A 17740-nucleotide genomic window follows, 5' to 3' on the forward strand; every position below is an offset into this window, starting at 1 on the left:
AAGGGATAGAGCAGCCACGGAGTGGCTGTTGCTTCCTAGAGGCTGCTTAACTTACTTGTTCAGCCTTCACAGAAAACACTGTTCCTTGTGATGTTTCATATTCATTGCCCCACATCACCCCACTACTCCCATTTCAGATTCCCTTCCCTGCTTAAACCTCCTCCCAAGTTTGGATGATAAAGTAGGGAGGAAGAAATCCACTTTCTCACCCCACTTCTAACCCTTGTTCACCTCGCCTGTAAAAGCAGTTGGATGCCCCCAGCCATTCGCTGGGATGGGGTGGGAAGGGAGTGGGTGAGACACGCAGGGAGAAAAAAAAAATTACAGCAGTCATCATCCCAACCATGAAGTCATGTAGGCCCCGCCTTCAGCTAACGGCCTCAACCGCAGAGCTGCTGCTGAGATGGGAGTGGAGGAGGGACCTGAGGGTGATAGTAAAGTTCCCTCTTCCACTTCCTCCCTCCCTGCAACCTGCTGCTCACTGCAGCACAAGGGTTGATACCCAAATTTGCTTGTCTCTCCCTGCTGTTTGCCTTGGCCTGACTTTCCTTTGCCCTGGGCGCTGTCCTCCACCACGGGTCCAGAGACATGCAAGCCATCAAGTGTGTCGTGGTGGGAGACGGGTAGGTACCCTGCTGGTTTGCTGCGGATATGGGGAGGGAGGGGCAGTGACAAGGGGCAAGAAAGAAGGCTGCTTGGTGAAACTTCCCCAGCTTTGCTTCTGACCTCCTGCAGACTGCGTTCCCTCTCTCACTCACTCTTCCCTCCCCAGGGCAAGGGACCTTCTTCTGGGAAGGGTGTGGAAGAGGGCATTTTGAAGGGCATCTGCAAAAGGGGCTTGAAAAGTGGAGCAGGTCTGTCCACACACAGGAGGTGGTTGTGTTGCTGCCAGATTCAACCTGTAGGCAGAGTCAGATTTAAAACCTGAGAGGCACAAGCACTCTTCTGCAGGTGAATGGCTCCTTGAAAGCCATCTGCTTGCTGGGACTGACTGGGAGAGGGCACAGCACTATGGTCCTGATGAGATGTCTGCCAGTATCTCTGTGTTCAGCTTTTCTCAGTACATCATCTCCGTATCGGGGTGCGGGAGAGAGTCTTTGGCAAGGGGTTTCTCTGGACACAAGGAGAAGGAGCTCTTTCCACTGAGATAGGCACAAGTATATGCCACTTTGGGAGTGGGAGGTAACACAACCATGCCTCCACAGCATGATGGCGGCACTGCCCATGTCCCCCATTCTCTGGAAATGGTCTGATCTAAGCCACCAATAAGTGAAGCAGTCACTACTGCTGGAGGTGGGAGGGGTGGGGTGGACAGGGCCTCTTCTTGCCCTGTGGGATGAGTAGATGCAAGGGAGGGAGGGGAGGAGAGTCCACATTTAGCTTGGAGTAGGTTAATTCATTTCCCAGCTAGGAGACTGTTATCTGGGGCAGCTATCAGGTAGCAGATGAAGAGACATATGCAGCAGCCCTGCTTCTCAGTCACTTCCTCCTTCAAAACTTGCCTGGGGAAGAAGACATCTGCACACGTAACAGTACATGTTAGACATTCTCAGGGGATGGGGCAAGGGGACAGGGAGAAACACAAAGAAAGACAGAGCCCCACATAAACACCTCTACCTCTAAGAAAAGTCCCCTGAAGGCTGCAAGCTAGAGTTGGATGAACAACTCCACTGGGCATTTTTCTGTTGCCCTGTTAATCCCCCAGTTTCCCCCTCACACATTGCACCAACTCTGTAGCCATCCCTCAAGGCAGCATTCCCCTTATATCATGGCTAACCCCACAACACATCCTGCTCTCAACCCCTCTGACCACAACTCCTCTTAAATGTCTTCTGTGCCGTTATTTTCCTTCTCTGTACGCTGCATGGCCTCTCTCACCATCTTGCAACACAGCGCTCCAATAGTCTTCCCATCGCTCTGAGCTCTTAGTTCACCACCCTTCACCTCCCTCCCAGCCACACCAGCCATGTCACCCTCGCTTGTGCAACCTTACTGACCACAGGACCTTTTGCTGTCACTCAGCTAAGCCCCTCATGTTTCCCCATAGCTCTTCTGGCCCCACAGCCTCCTCTATCACACATCACTGACCTCTTAACACTCCCTGAGTTCAGTCCCAGGAACCTGCAAGTGCCACTAACCTCACCTCTTCTCTCAATAACTTTGTTGTAACTTTCACTCTTTTGCCGACCCTTTGTGCTCCTCTCTATTCAACCACACTAATTCAAAACTATCCCCACTTCCATGACTGACACACCCACAGTCCCATAGATCCCCATAGCCATTATCGGTAGAGCTTCAGGAAGCCTCCATGACCCTCCCTATCTCTATGATAAGAGGGAAACAAAGGAGCTGGGAAAAGAGAAGGGACTGAGAGGAGGATCTAAGAAAGGGAGGTGGCAGAAGGAAGAAACCAGTGTCAGAGCATGCAGAAGAGCTCAGTTTCCTCCTCGGCTGCCCCACAGTGCAGTGACCAAGGCAGGTGCCTCGTGATCAGGGTGAAGATGCCAGCTCTGCTTGTCAAGGGCACACAAAAAGGCAGGTATACAGTGATGCATCAGGGCGCTTAGCAGGTACAGCTGAGATGGTTGGAGTTCCCCAGCAATGGGACTCCAGTATTTCCCCTAGAAAAGACATCTTCCTCACCCTGTGGCTGTGCTTGCAGGCTGAGGAGGCAGGTTGCTCTCATCATCTCCATTATTACACATGCTGTAACTGAAACGTGGCCAGACTTTCCCAAGCCACACAGACCTCAGCAATAACAGTCCAGCAGGAGAAGGATTCTTCTTCCCACACCTGTTATGGCTACTGTATTTTCTTCCAGTTTCTTTCCACTTCTTTCCCTCACCACAGGCTTCACCTTCTCCTCCCCTTGATGGCCTTACTGCCCCCTTTCTTACCTCCCTCACACCAATGCCCTCACTCAGTCTGGGCTGTGCTCCTGTGTTGGCTTATTTGCACTCCACCCTGCTGCAGCGTGGGTGTGGGGGAAGCTGAGGAGAGACAAAGCACCAGCTTCTAGCTCAGAAACACCACCAGCAGCCTCCAGCAGCCACAGGGAGAGGCACCTTGCTGGATGCTTACAGCTCTCTCTGTGGGTGATGCTGCAGCTTACCACAGACCGGTAAGACTGAAAGGTGTTGTGGCTAAGTCAAGAAGAGGTGCCATCAGGCCCTACCCACAGCAGCTGTAGAAGCAGGCAGGAGTGCCTGTGTTCAGGGTCTGTAGCTGGCTGGGCAGCTTTGTCATGGCACTCCCGCACCAAATCAGTCCACCCTGGCTGTGAGCATACAGCACTGTGCACGTGCTGTAAAATGGGCTCTCGTCTCCATCTCAGAGTGGATGCATTTTAGCTGAGTGATCTCTGTACCAGACCATAAAAACAAGCCTTCATGCTCAAAGACAACAAACATTTCTGGGTGACATCCTGTCTTTCTTCCTGCCAGTTGTCTAACCTATGGTTATGCGCTGTCTGGTTCTGTGAATGTGTTTCTGCTTCCAGGGGTCTCCTGAAAGGGCTAGCTTAGAGGTGTGGAAGGATTGCCCCATCTCCATCTCACCCTAGCAAGACTGCCTGCAGTACTATGACTTTGTGCTATTTTTTCTTTCTCTTCCAGAGCCGTGGGGAAAACCTGTCTCCTTATCAGCTACACCACCAATGCCTTCCCAGGAGAATACATCCCCACTGTGTGAGTAATGCATAAACAGGTCCTGGGGTGGGTGGGAGGCATGGAAAGCAGGATGCAAAGTGGTGCAGAAACCCCTCATTCTGCACTCTGAAGGCAGGGTCGCAATCTCCATGCCAGCAGAGGAAGGGCTGCCAAACCAGCGAAGGTGCCTCTATGCTTCAGATCTGTCACTTTTCACCAGAACCGCAAGTGGCCTTATAAAACCCTTGTATAAATGAGATATTTGGGAGACACAAACCAACTCGCGGTTCTATCTGCCAGCTAAGTTTACAAGTAGCAGATGAGGTCCTGATAGGCAAAACAACCAGACTAGAAAAACTGGGCCAGATCCAAGAGAAGGCAGTTGGATGGACAGGGGTCCCCACTTTCCTCCTTGCCCAAGGCACCCACTGTCACTGGAGCAGGCACTGATAACCCTGATGGTAAGAGTGCAGAATTCAGCTCAATGCCGGAGTAGAAGCACTATGCAATCCAGCAGACGTATGCATGAGGCTGGGACAGACCTGCAAGCTGTTGGAATAAGGAGCAAGCTTAGGGTTGCTTTAGTTTGAGCGGTCAATGCATTTGTCTCCCCACAGTGCACGGAGATATGCTTGGGGATGCACACCACATGTACTCATACCACACCACTGGGATTATACTGTCCCTGAGGTGAGAAAAGGAGCTAGGCACAGTGTGTCAGACTGCCAGCTGAGGTTCGGATTCGTTGGGAAGGATGGGTGCAGGAAAACCTCAGAGACTCACTTTTTTCTCAGGACCAATGTGCAACAGACATTGCAAATAATGGCTGTGCCAGCAAGAACCCATCTTTTCTCAGATGCTGGTTTGTGGAAGGGCACCACCTCTTCCTAGTGTGTAGCCATGAAGTGGCTATGCATTTTGTGTGTCACACACCATTTCTCCTCCTGTCTGAGGCCTGTGTCTGGAAACGTGAAAGGGATGCCATTTTGTGCTACTGAACTGCATGACTTATCTTACAATGGTGGCATATGCTGTGAACACATTCACAAGGTCTTTGTGTTGGTTCCTTCCTATCACTGATTTCCCTCACCTTAGCTTGAAAAAAAAATGTACCAAAAGGAACATAAATTCTCCCCCTCATCCTAGAAATAAAATTCTCTAGGATGAGGGGGAGAACATCTCTATTGATTTAATATCCTTTTTTCCATTAAGTCTTTACTCCCAAGCATGCAATCCTGACAGCTGTTCTCAAATATTTCATGCTGGGTTGTCAAAGAGTAAGGGGACACACCTTGACATATTGGCCTCAGTTCCAGCACAGGTGTTGAGGAATGCAGGGCTCTGGGGGACCTACAGAGACATGGGTTCTTCTTCTTCACTTTTAAGAAGAAAGATGGGTTTTAGAGCACAAAAGACAGACAAGAGCTTGGCTAGAGCAGACACAGTTGTAGGAAGGATGCTGGGGAAAGAAGGGTTTATGGATCTGCATGCAAGGTTACAAAGGTGGAGCTGCAGCCAAGGCACCTATCCAGCACAGATGGGTGATGGGGAGGAGGTTGATGCTGAATGGGAAGTCCATAAGGTTGAAGTTCACAGGAAACCAGAATCACCCAAGTGAGCTGAGAAGAGGAATCACTACCCTTTGTTCCTGGGTGCACCTAGTAAATCCCATGTACGCTATTGGAAGAGGTGTCTCTTCTCCTGTTTGAGCCATGGCCTGTGTCTCTGAATTTCAGGTTTGATAACTATTCCGCCAATGTGATGGTTGACAGCAAACCTGTAAATCTGGGGTTATGGGATACTGCTGGACAAGAGGATTATGACAGGCTGAGGCCACTCTCTTACCCTCAGACGGTGGGTCACACTCCATGCCCCTCCTCCCTTGTTCCTCCCTCAGATATGCCTCTGTCCCCTGCTGCAAAAATCAACATTTGCCATAAAACAGTGACAGGACTGTTCCTGTCTCTCTGTGCCCTTTTCTGAGAATACCTGATATACAAGTGCCTTGAAAAGCTAAAGGTAAAAGACATCTAAGGGTATTTTGGAGCCTTTATCTAAACTTCATTACTGGTATAACTTAGCAAGAAAACTGAGATCTTCAATGCTACTTATGAGCCCAGCTGAAGATACTTATAAGACCAGCTGGCACTGATTTCAGTGTGGGGCGGATGCCTTACACAGCTCTGGTAAAAACCCCTCCTTTTGCAAAATTAAAGTGGCTCAGGGAATTTAGGAGCTGAGGCAGGAGCTTCTTACATTTCTGTGAACCCCACTATTCTGGCTTCTGCCTTTTAAAAGAGATCTGATAGGTGGACACATGTATTTGATCTGCTGATGCCTCAACTAAGCCCAAGCCTCTAGCAGAACAAATGGATGCGTCAGATACTGCATTCACCAGTTTTTTTACTATGTTGACAGAGTAATTTCAGGGTTTAAAGATTACCTTCCCTGGAGGATGTTGATCCAAGCAGTCTCTTGGCAAGCTCAGAAAGACTCTGATGCCTCAGGCTTTGGTCTGAAGATTGCCATTGCAGCCAAAAGGACTAGGAATTGAGGGCACTATTTGTTTCAGCTAGATTCAGCCACTTGAAAGTCAGACACCTGGTACAAGCTGTTTGCCCTAGGCTCCTTCTACAGTCAGTGCAAGCAACAACATGCTTTCACCCACCCTGGGACACATCCCAAGGATATGTGGGGGAACTGTTCTCCAAGGTTTTTGCCTCTGATAGTTGTAGAAGTATGGAAATGGATAGGCTGGGCCTGACACCCTTGTTTTAGCTAGGTGAAATTGGATGAAATAATTTTAACCCTGAAGAGCTGGTTTTATTTAGTTTTGTTTTGTTTTTAATGGAAGTCTAAATTCTGCCATGCCCAGGAGAAGTGTTTAGGTGAATAAGCGAAACTCATTTGCATCCTGCCTGTGCACTTTTTGGACTGAGCCCAGCTCTGTCTCAACAGCAGGCAGGCAAAATTATTCTGGCCTGAAAGCTCTCTGGTGTTCTGTGAGAAATGAGCAGGATGCTGTCAAGCCGTTTCCCATGAGGATGAGTGTGTACCGCAAAAACCCCATCCTCATAGTTAAACGTGTGGCTCTTCTGATAATGGTGGCTATGGTTACCGTGAGTCGGGGAGGAAATATCCTTCTCTCCTCTAGAGGCAATTAGCAGCAGTCAGGACTGTGTTACGTTGTGAGAGACAGCTTTCCCTAACATGACCCTCTGCTGCAGAGGGAGGATCCTGCCCACCCAGCTCTTCTCTTCCCTCCTTGCCTCCTGTCATGAAATCCCATGCTCTCATCCTAACTATGCACCATGGTTGTATGCCTACAGGATGTCTTCCTGATCTGCTTCTCCCTTGTCAGCCCAGCATCCTACGAAAATGTCCGTGCTAAGGTGAGACAAAGTATCCTGGTCCATCAGGGGTTGAGGAGGGTGAGATTGATGGTGGTCTTGCAAAAAGACTGACTTCAGGTGGAGACTGCTAATAGCACATCTAGATTCAGAGAGGTAATATCTTTTTTGTGTCAGTCAGAAGGAATGAAATATCAGCCTCCTTCAGATGTCTTTTCTGGGTCATCTCAAAGAAGGTGGCCAGCCCTATTGAAGGGCTAGTATTCATCTTGCTGGCCTATTGAGCTGTGACACCACAGGCTTATATTCTGATGGCATCTTTCAGCCAAGACTATTGCAGCAGAGGCACACAGGACCAGTCCATAGGGTATGAGAAGCAGGTACCCACAGCCTTTGAATGGGAACTGAGGGAAGAAGGGAGAGATTGATGGAGAGGAGAACAGCATAGTATTTCCTTCCTATCACTTCCAGGATTTTGCCTGAGGACCCAGCAGCAAGAGCTGGCCTGGACTAGGCTATAGTGCCCAACACTGGATGGAAGGGCTGTAAGGAAGGACAGGGCATTAGCTGTCTTGCTGACGTTTTTTCAGGGGTCCCTCTGTTTCCCTTGTGCATGCCCATATGTGTGACTTCTTCTCACATCTTTGCCATTTTGCTCCTTTGCTAGTGGTACCCTGAGGTGCGGCATCACTGCCCTAGCACTCCCATCATCCTTGTGGGCACAAAGCTGGATCTTCGTGATGACAAGGACACCCTTGAGAAGCTGAAGGAGAAGAAGCTATCCCCAATTACATATCCTCAGGGCCTTGCTCTGGCCAAGGAAATTGGTATGTGCTTGGGGCAGCATCTTGGACCTACTGAAAGGAGAGAGGCAGAGATAAGGGCTTCCCCTCAACCTAATGAGGCTTTCATGGAGGTATCTCACAGTGGTATCTCTGAGGGACACAGGGAGACACATCAAGGATCATGGGACAAAATGCACTTCAGGAGACTCAGGAAGGAGATCTGCTCCTTGAGGAAGCCTCAACCCCTCAGCCCTCTGTTTTCTGCCTCTCTCTGGCTGCCATCCTACACACAAATATACACTTGCACATTCCCCTCCCCTTTTACTCTGCTATTTCTATCTGGGCCAATATTTTTTGTGAAAGCTGCAGCTGCTGTGTGGGCAGAGGCCTCTACTCCACATCCGGAAAGAGGCGGAAGAGTGAGTTTTCTAACATCTCTCAGGAAGAGTTGCAACTGCAGCTTCCTGTCCCTGCCTCTGACTACTGGCGCTTATACATGCAACCCTGAGTATGCATGTCTTACCCCACCATTCATCTCAGGGGCATCAGCTCTCTCCTGTATTTCAGGACATGCACAAATAACTGTTCCAGATAACCTCTCTTCTCAGATGCAGCATGCAGAGATAGCAGAAAGGGTGGGAAACACAGCTTGAGGGAGAAGTTTTCAAGTGGGACCTTGGAGGAGAGGGTGTCTGGCCAGGATAACATAGCCAGCCTCATGCGATGGCTCTGCTCTGCCTACAGGGATGGAGAATAGGCAAACCCTGGTCTTGTACAGCTGGCAAGCTTTGCCCTGAAGTCAAGACTGCCTGAGTGAGTGAGTGAAGTGTGTCCTGACAATGCTTAATGGCTTTGATCACTTGAGCCGTGTTTATTCAATTCAGGCAAGAGCCAGATGCCTTGCTTTCCAGAAAAAGGTCTCTCAGAATTTGGGGGTACAGAGTCCTAAAAGGGAGATGCCATGTGATTTGAGATGCAACCAGAGGTGCTTGAGGCCAGGCATTCTGAATGACACTGGAGAATGAGCCTGAGTAGACTCGAGACCTCATCTCAAGACGAGACTCAGGGGGTGTTTAGGTGGTCTGTATGTGCCTCAGGACACTGTAAAATGGGCATTGAGGGAGGAGGGTGTTGTGGCTGTGAAGTGATGTGAGCCAGAAATGTGTTGATGACACAGGCACAGGCATTTCTTTCTGCTTGATGGGATCTGTGGTATTCCTCCTGCATGTTTCTTTTCTGACCACCCCTGGCAGCAGACTCCTGGGTACCCCCACTGTATATGCCAGTTCCCTTCCACCCCATTGCAGCACCTGCTTTCCTTCCAACAGACTCCGTGAAATACCTTGAATGCTCGGCTTTGACACAGCGCGGCCTCAAGACGGTGTTTGATGAGGCCATCCGAGCAGTCCTCTGTCCGCAACCCACCCGGACAAAGAAACGTGCATGCAGCCTTCTCTAAGAGAGTAAGTCTGAAAGGGATCCCTGGGAGTGACACCAGTGGCACTTTCCTGCTCCTGAACCCAGATAATCAGGGCCACTGGGTTCCTACAACCTGCTGTGCCTGGTGGGATGGGTCACCCTCAAAGATAGAGAGGGAGACAACAGACCTGCTTGAGGAAAGGACAGGGCATTGTATGATGGACCACACAGACCCCTGAGCCACTTCCCTCTCCTTGCTGCTTGCCCATGGGCAGGTTTGACCCCATCTCCTGGTGCTGGGTGGCCCATGATTTTCCACCTCTGTCCTCACAGAGAAGAACTGTCTGTCACCTTCTGCCACAGAGGGAACTGCATCCAGGCTGCCCTAGGGATGACCTGCTGTGAGAGGTGTGAACCTGCAGCCTTTGCCTATAGAACACACACAAAAAAAGCTGTTCCTTATTCATGTCAGTTGCCCAATGGCCCTTCCTCTGACCAGGCCCTGCTCACCTCAAGGAGGGGTTTGTGTTGCTGTTCATTGGCAGGCAGCAGCTTCTCCCCCAGGACTCCTCTACTCCTCATGTTGTCCCCACCTGCCCTTCCCCATCAACGCAAGGCAGCAGAGGGAGGAGAGAAGCTTTAGGATGAGAGGTAAATCTGGCCAGAGCCTGAGGAGAGAGAAGAGTGAGAGCTTTCTAGCTGGGACCCTGCCCCTTTGTTCTCCCATCACCACCAGGGCAGAGGGAGGGGGAGCAGGAAAATAGCCAAGTTGGTTTCACAAAGTCTGTCGTGTTTTTGGCTACAGATCCCGGCCCCGTCCTGATGCCAGGCTCTGCCCAGCACACAGGAGAGCGCGATGGCTCCAGTACCCTGGAGCTCAGTACCTTGTGGCAGTCACTGCGCTTTTTACTTCTGCTGGCTTGAAAGACTGTTGTGGGTCTGCAGCACTGGCTTGTCCATTTGCACAACTTCCCCACACTCACCCCACCCCAGCTGCCCCTTCCCTTCCTCACTGACCCCCAAGGTTACAACGTAGTAAATAAGACCCAATAAACAGACCATAAATTCTTGCCATGTCCATGATGTGTTGCACCTCAGTGGGACAAAGCCCTGAAGCAGTGAGCAATGGGATGGCCAGGGTGGAGGCACCTGCCAGCTGTGACTCTCTTTTGGCAGTGACAACCCAGGCAGCACCACACTGAGCTTGGTGCTGGGGAGCCCCAGTCACTATAGGATGACGAAACAAGGCCTGATTCATGCACCGAGTTGCTAAATTCTCAGCTGAGCCCCACCCTCATTCCTCAGTAAAGTGCAAATATCGTGTGCCAGCCAAAGGCAGCGGGGTGATTACACCTCGGCTTTTGCCCTTTCTCTTATCAGCCTCCATGTGTTCAAAAGAAAAGTTGCCTCCCCTCCAAGACACACAGAGGATGAGATGCAGACTTTGGGAGAGGACACCCTGGCCCAGACTCCTCTCCGTGAGGACTGCCTCTACAGGTTGCTGGGGACACCCTTCCACCAAAACATTTCTGCATTAACTCTCCTAAGCTCACATCACACGCAGTTGTGTTGGTACCATCACTCACTCACGCTGCCAGGCACAGACAGACAGAGAACACGAAGGGGGAGGGCAGGGGAAAAAAAAAAAAAAAGAGCAAGGAATGAGTCACCAGTCCAGACAAATTGCCTCCAAGTCACTAAAATTAAGCTGAAGAGAGTGGTCCCTGTGGTACTATGGATCTGGCAGCTGTGAGCACCTGCCTTCCTGATGCATTGCAGAGACTTGAGAGTAAGAAGTGTTACAGGGCAGCTGCTATTGTCACTGCTTGTGGGAGGGAGAAGGGCTCAGGGTGCAATGACTGGTACTGCAAAATCCTGCAGTCCTAGGAGGGCACTGTGGAATTGAGCCGGTTTACCACTCCCCGATGCAGCACCACTTCTGAGTTTCAAAGGCTGCTTCCTGAACATGTGTTTCCTGCACATGAGTAGTGTCAGCAACAACCTGCCACACTGATGTCCTTGATGTACCCTGCTGTGAGGGAAATTTCTGCAAATTCAATTCATGGTCAGATCTGAGTAAGGCAGTTAGTTCAGTGATGTGACATGTTATCCACTGATAATGTCCAGAGCAAACCCAGAGGACATCCTGTGGCACCAAGTTCCACAAATGTCTGCATTGCACATGGGCTGCCAGATGGATTGCCCAAGTCTCATCCAAAGGTAATGTAAATTGTGTCAACATAAGTCCAGAAGAGCAGAAATGAAATCTCTGGTGTGGACATATACCTGTGGGAGCAAGGGACACAAAGCCCTTGAGACTGGGATCTAGCCTTCTTTAAACATCCTAAACATTACCCAAACCAATGATTTCCCAGTGGATTATTACTTCCTCCCCAGTTTTCAAGCCTTGGCTTTTACCTTCTCAGTCTGCCCTGTCCCCTGTACTTACAGCAATGCAGAGAGGAGAGGCTTACCATGGGAACGAAACAAAATTGATGTATTTGCCTGTTCTGTTAAAGGGTAAAGTAATTTGGCAGAAAATAAACCCCCTTGCATTCCAGCTTATCCTCAGATGGCAGAGGGGCTGGGGCTGCTAGGTTTAGATTCTGAGTGATATCCAGTTTGTCACTATTGGTCTGGTCACGTTCAACTTATTGAACTATCATGATTACGGATGCACTAACAGCACACTGCACTTTCAGCTTAGTCGTGCTCCATGAACTCACACAGCCAGATTTAGAGAGTCTGGTGGCGCCCGATGAGAAACTTTTGTGGCTAGCTTAATGAGTAGTGCAGTTTATTAAAGCAACAGAAGTACCGGTTCTTATGGATTGCTGGTAATAAATATACTGTCTGCAAAAGCACATGCAAATATTGAGATTATAAATAATACAGCGTGCAAAATTAAAAAGCAACTCTATATAGAGAGATTTCCAAGTTTTCCGAGCAAGCACTCGGGATAGTCTGGATCTTACCCAAAGTTATCCCTATGGAGGGACAAAGAGAGGTTCAGCCTGTCGACTGATCCCAGGAGTCAGAGGCAGTATCTTCCCTGACTTGTTCATGATGATATCTTCCCCCAACATTCTCCCTTTCTCAGGCCATTTTTATGCAATTTTTTATCTTCAAGGTGGAGCTTGAGTGATTCTAGTCATACATACTTTTAGTATGATTGGTGTAAGATTCTCTTGCTTTGCTTTTAAAGGTATAGATTAACAAAAATTCAGGGCGCAAGCTCAGTGAGGGGTGGTCGCACTTCGGAAGAGGGTAGCCTTTGGGATGGAGGTGTATTTTGGTATTATAATACGATTATAATGAGCAAAGTTTGCACAAAGGACAGCATTTTGTCAAAATATGACAGACTACTGACCCAGGGTGGTAAATATGCAGCTTATCAGTACCATAGTACCATGAAGTTCCCATCTCTGCCGTGATTCACAGAGTCTGGCCATAGAACCTTCACACCACCCTACCCTCCATGCTATTTTGCAGGCAGTGTCATCCAGGGAACTACTGTGGAATAGATTCCTTACATACCAGTTGTGCTCCACCCTGGAAGCTTCTTTGATGTTATGTCTTTCCTTAATGTGTGAACAATGCCGTGCCTTTAATATAGGTTTGATTTCTAAGTCACCTTCAGTAATTATTCCACACTGCCTTCCTGTGGAGGTGCACAGGCTGAGCTCTCCTTCCAACACAATTTGAACAGTGTGCACAACCCTGTTGGAGCTGAGGCAGAGAATGGGGCAGGACTCTGAGCATTGAGGAAGCAAGCTGGAGACCTGGAAGTTGTGATCCCATGACTGTGCTTATGCTAACAAATCCTGCAGGGAGTAGCTGGCCTGGGTAGAGCTCTGCTGTTGCATGGCTCTGTGTTTTCTAAGACACTAGCCTGGGGGCTCCCTGCATGGTGCTGCAGATACCTGCTCTGCCATGACAAAGACAGCCACTGGGTGCTGCCCCCGTGCCATTCCTCCCCCAGTGAAGCCTCATCTCTCCTATGTGTCTCCAGACAGCATTGTGGCCAAGATCAAGGCTAAGGTGTCCTGACAGCTTTGAAGCCCTATACTGCCTTCACCTGTTCACCTTTGAGCAGCACTGGCTGGACATAAAATTGCTCGAGCAAGTTTGGAAGGCCAGGTTTTAGACCCTGGCTATGTTCTTCTCGCAGAGATACTCCCTACTTCTGTTAAGGCTGGAATTGGCCCTAGGAGCTCAAATGATCATAACAGCAGTGCCAAATGTCAACAGCTGGGTGACAACACAGCACAAGGAGTCACTGATGTTGGCTGCAGGGCAGGGAAAGGGCTGAGGACTACAGGGAAGCACTTTGAGCAGGGCATGGGATGGGAAAATCCTAATTTCCTTCCTGGGAGAACTGCTCACACAAAGGAGCTTAATTTCTTGCCCTGCCCCATTTCTTCTGGGTCCACTCCTTGCAGCAGAGATGAAATCTGGTAGGAGAGTTTGGAGCTGTTGAACTGGACCTTTTTCCCAAAGAGGATGTAAAAGACATGAGATCGTGCATGGAGCCAGGGGAGGGAGATAGTTGAGACAGACAGCCCCCCAGTTAGCCCATCTGCCCTCAGCTCCATCCATCTGGAGGTGCTCGTAGGGCAGAACAGAAGGGAGAAGGGTCTGTGTGCTCAGCATCCACCCCGGTTTCTCAGCATCTTGCCAGCCAGAAGGCTTTGCCGTGTCCCTGCAGCTCTGAGCAGCACCAATCCCGCCTGCAAGATCTTCGGAACAGGGAGACCCTCTCCTGTGCGCCCATGGGCATTCACAGGGCGCTTTGCACTGCCACAACTCCCCCCGACTAGGGGAGCCGAGCCGAGTCCCCCCTCCCTCACCACGCCTCTCTCCCACCACAGAGCTGCTCTCTGTATCCCTCTCTTCTTTCTCTCCCGCTCCCCTCCACTGTCCCCAGCTTCTTTCACCGCACTCCCCATTCCTCCATCCTCCCCTCCTCTGTGCTGCCCCTCTCCTGCACCTCTTTCTCCCCCTTTTATTCTCCATCCCGCTCTCTCCCCCCGCTCCTCTCCGTTCTCCTGCCCTATCGTCCATCCCCTCCTTCTTCTTCTCCTTCTCCTGCCGGTGTTTTCGTGCGTGGCGCCCATTGGCTGTCGGCATCCGTGTCCCGGTAGCCGCCACTCCACTCCGTCTGCCCGAGCCCGGCAGACGAGCCCCCTCTCCCGCTGATGGCGAGGGGACGGTGGGGGAGACACTCGCCGACGTGAGGGCGAGGGCCGGCGCATCCCCGGCCGGCCGCCAGCCCCGCCGGCCACCAGCGGGCACGGCAGTGGGCCCCGCTCCCACGGTCACGGAGGGGGCGATGGGCAGGGCCAGGAAGAAGGACTTGCGTCTCCGGTAGTGCGTGGTGGGACTCGCTCCCTCCTGGGACCGCTTTGCTCATTTGCTTTTAAGAAAGGGGAAGGGGAAAAACATGACACGGATTCTCCCAGTGGAACAGAGGAAAATGTACATCCCGACGACACGTAAGTACCAGGCGGCTCTGCCCGCTCTTCCCAGATGTCTCCCGCGGGCATGAGTCCATGCAGAAGTTAACTCTGCAGTCCCAGAGAAGGAAATCTGCCGACCCCCCCGCCCCCAACCCCGACCCCTCAACTGTGCCAGCCCAGCCTGGTCCCCATCAGAGAGCTCAGTCCCGAGGTGAGGCAGATGGAATCCTGAGCTGGAGCAGGGCCATGGGAAACAAGGTGGATGGGAGGAGAGGGTGGCAAGAGGGGTTGCAGGTTATTGGACTCTGTGGCCCCTCCCAGCTTCTATTTCTGTTTTGTAACCAGGTCTAGGTTTAGCTTTTAGCATCCACCTCCTCTCATTCAGTGCAGAAATATATCTTCTTTTTTTTTTTTTCTTTTTTTTTTTTTTTTTATATAGCACCAATTTTACCATCTCTTCCTACCTCTCTGACTTTCTCTTGCTCTCCAGATGTATGGAATAGGCATATTCTGGCAGCACCTGTTAGGGGATCCCAAGCCTCTTGCAACAGGTGCTATCCACATCAGGGACGGACCCCAAGCAGATGCCAACACACTATCAGTCTGAGGCCAAGGTTCCTCAATCAATTCCTACCTATGCAGGTGCTGCCAAAGCAGCCAGCAGAGTGGATCCAACCCAGATGAGGCACTGGTGTTCAGTGGTTGAGCTGCCAAACCAGCCAGAATGTGTGATACGACATTTTGAGATGGTAGGTGGTACATGACAAAGTTAGAATGCTTAAAGACAAAGTTTCTCCACTGCAGCTGTCTGAGCAGCAAAATGAGTTTATAGTGAATCAGTGCTTTGTGTTGTATGCCTTAGCATTTGAGATAGGGCTTTTGGAGCCCTGAAGCTGGGTTTACTGTATTGCTAAACCAGAACCTGAGCAATCAGCTTTGACGTCTGGGCCCCAGGCACTTTCCCAAATGCTCTTCAGCCCTAGCATGAGTGTCCCCATCCATATTTGATATTTGTAGGTCTCTGTCTCCAAATGATTTTTTTTTGGAAATTCCTTTGCATGCAGGAGAAACATCCAAAGGGATTCCTAACTATGTCCCCACCTTTAAGAGGATCATCTTTTTATGAACATAATGTTCTGGTTTCTACCACCCTTTGCAAGGATCTTTGTCCCCACAGCAGCCACTGCCCTCTTCTTTCCTCCAGCAAGTGACTTGTGTCACTGGAACAGCACTGGAAAAAAATATGAGAAGAAAAATCCTTGAGCTTAGAAACAGAATTTCAAATCACTTCCTACTCTGCCCATTCATTGCAGTCACTCGTGATGTGTGGGACAACCCAGTACTGCAGGACCCCAAGAGACAGGCTTCTATCAGGACAGCGTGTCACGGCCTGAGGCACCTGCAAAAAAAGTTTAAACAATTCCAGTTCTTCAAAGCTCATTTAAGTATAGCAGAGAACATTTATGCAACAGCCTGCAGAAATGGCCTTAAGACATAGTTGTCCAATTGTGTTTTTATGGGGCCTGTCAGATGAGGTTCTTTCAGCACAAGATTTGATACATCTGTGGAGTCTGTTAGGTTTGCCTATCTGATATCCAAGGAATACATCTAAAGCTCAGGTCTCCCCTAAGGTTTCCAGAAGTTGGAATGACATCTACAAAAAAGAATAAAATCTGTAATATTAAGACATTTGTGAAGAAAGTTGTGATGCTACAGAGGAACCCACCTGGGAGAAAAGTCTCTGGAGTGTTTCTGGCCTCCGGAAAGTAGCTAATATTAGGAGTCCTTTCCTTTGAGATCCCCAGTTTTATTTTCAGTAACAAAGGAGCTTCAGATCCCTAAGAGATTTGTTGGGATGGGTAAAGGTGAGCCTCAGGGTCCCTGTTCTCTTCCATCAGGCCATCCTCCCTTCCAAGAAGATGACCCTGCCAGTCCACACCTCCAGAAAATTTTGCTAAAGCCTGAGTGATCCTGAAAGCATCACAGAACTCCCCTGCATAAGGTTTTCCAGGGTGTCTCTGGTCTGGAGTACGTGCTGGACTCTGTATCTCACATATCTGGAGCCCTGAAAAAAGACAAAATGTACATCCTTCCCTTATCTCTCTTCTCTCCCTGCAGCTTCTCACCCAGTGTCAGCAGATATCTAGTGGTGAATGGAGAGCTTGTTTGTTCAAGGCTCTCTCTGAGTGAGCTGAGTGCTGTTTCCATGCCAAACCCTGATGTGATGGGCAATTGGGCACCTCAGATGAGGAAGGCTGGGACACTGCTTTGGTGTTGCAAACAGCTGGGGCAGGCAGAGCCTCTTCCATTAGCAGTGTGTTGCAGGGTATGGAAGCAGAGAGAGCGAAAACAAGAGAGAAAGAGATGAGAGAGATATGGACTGATCCCTCTTGGTGTACCCAGAATAATCTGGCTCTTCCTTTACTCTCAAACTGGCATTACACAAACCAACTACCCTCCAGCTCAGGTGCTGAGCTCAGCCTCTCGGCTTGGATTGAGAGTGGTGGTGCTTTCATTCCTGCTGGTGGGGCTAACAACCCCATGATAATCTGGCCAGTCCAAATAAGAGCTTCAGCAAGCAGAAAGATACTCAGTAAATGGGGGGGCCAGAGTTGGAATGGCACTTTGTCATTGGATGCTCTTCCCCCTTTTGTTCGTAAGGCACCTGCCACTCATAAATGAGAATCAGGCCCCTGGTGACTGTCCTCAGTACTGGAGCCGTTAGCAGAAAATGAGGAATTTCCCTGTCTGCATCCTAGTCTGTGATTCTTTCCCTAGGGGAGAGGATCCATTGACCCACACTAAGCCATGTCCCTGTTTGTCCTTCCACACCCACTATGCCTCCCAGGACTAGATGGGGTCAGTATTGTCCTGCATCTTCCAGCAGCTGCCAGCATCCACAAACTCACCTCGACTTCCCATGTCTGTCCATACCTACACACAGTTAATGTGGTAATTTTATCTGTAGCTTGTTCAGCTGTCATGTCCCCAGTATCAATGGCTTTTTTCTCCTCCTCTCACCTCCAGATTGCTAGCTGATCCTTCAAGGACACTGCCCCCCACCCTCTTCCCTGCCTCTG

At 50.0% G+C, this 17740-nt stretch overlaps 1 protein-coding gene across 2 annotated transcripts; it reads left to right on the top strand.

Moving 5' to 3' along the window:
* The first annotated feature begins 427 nt into the window (after positions 1–427).
* RAC2 (Rac family small GTPase 2) lies at positions 428–12067 on the top strand. Of its 2 annotated transcripts, none has more exons than XM_074871239.1 (7): positions 428–623; positions 3615–3686; positions 5384–5501; positions 6977–7039; positions 7665–7824; positions 9111–9245; positions 10582–12067. In XM_074871239.1, exons 1-6 carry the CDS (start codon positions 589–591, stop codon positions 9239–9241), a joined length of 579 nt encoding a protein of 192 aa, XP_074727340.1. In that variant the 5' UTR covers positions 428–588; the 3' UTR covers positions 9242–9245; positions 10582–12067. The 2 variants fall into 2 exon arrangements, with proteins under 2 accessions (XP_074727340.1, XP_074727339.1); XM_074871238.1 differs by lacking the exon at positions 10582–12067 and adding an exon at positions 10007–10271 and having other exon boundaries at positions 429–623.
* The last annotated feature ends 5673 nt before the right edge of the window (positions 12068–17740 follow it).

The sequence above is a fragment of the Strix uralensis genome, chromosome 5, assembly GCF_047716275.1.
Source record: "Strix uralensis isolate ZFMK-TIS-50842 chromosome 5, bStrUra1, whole genome shotgun sequence".
Taxonomy (NCBI): Eukaryota; Metazoa; Chordata; class Aves; order Strigiformes; family Strigidae; genus Strix; species Strix uralensis.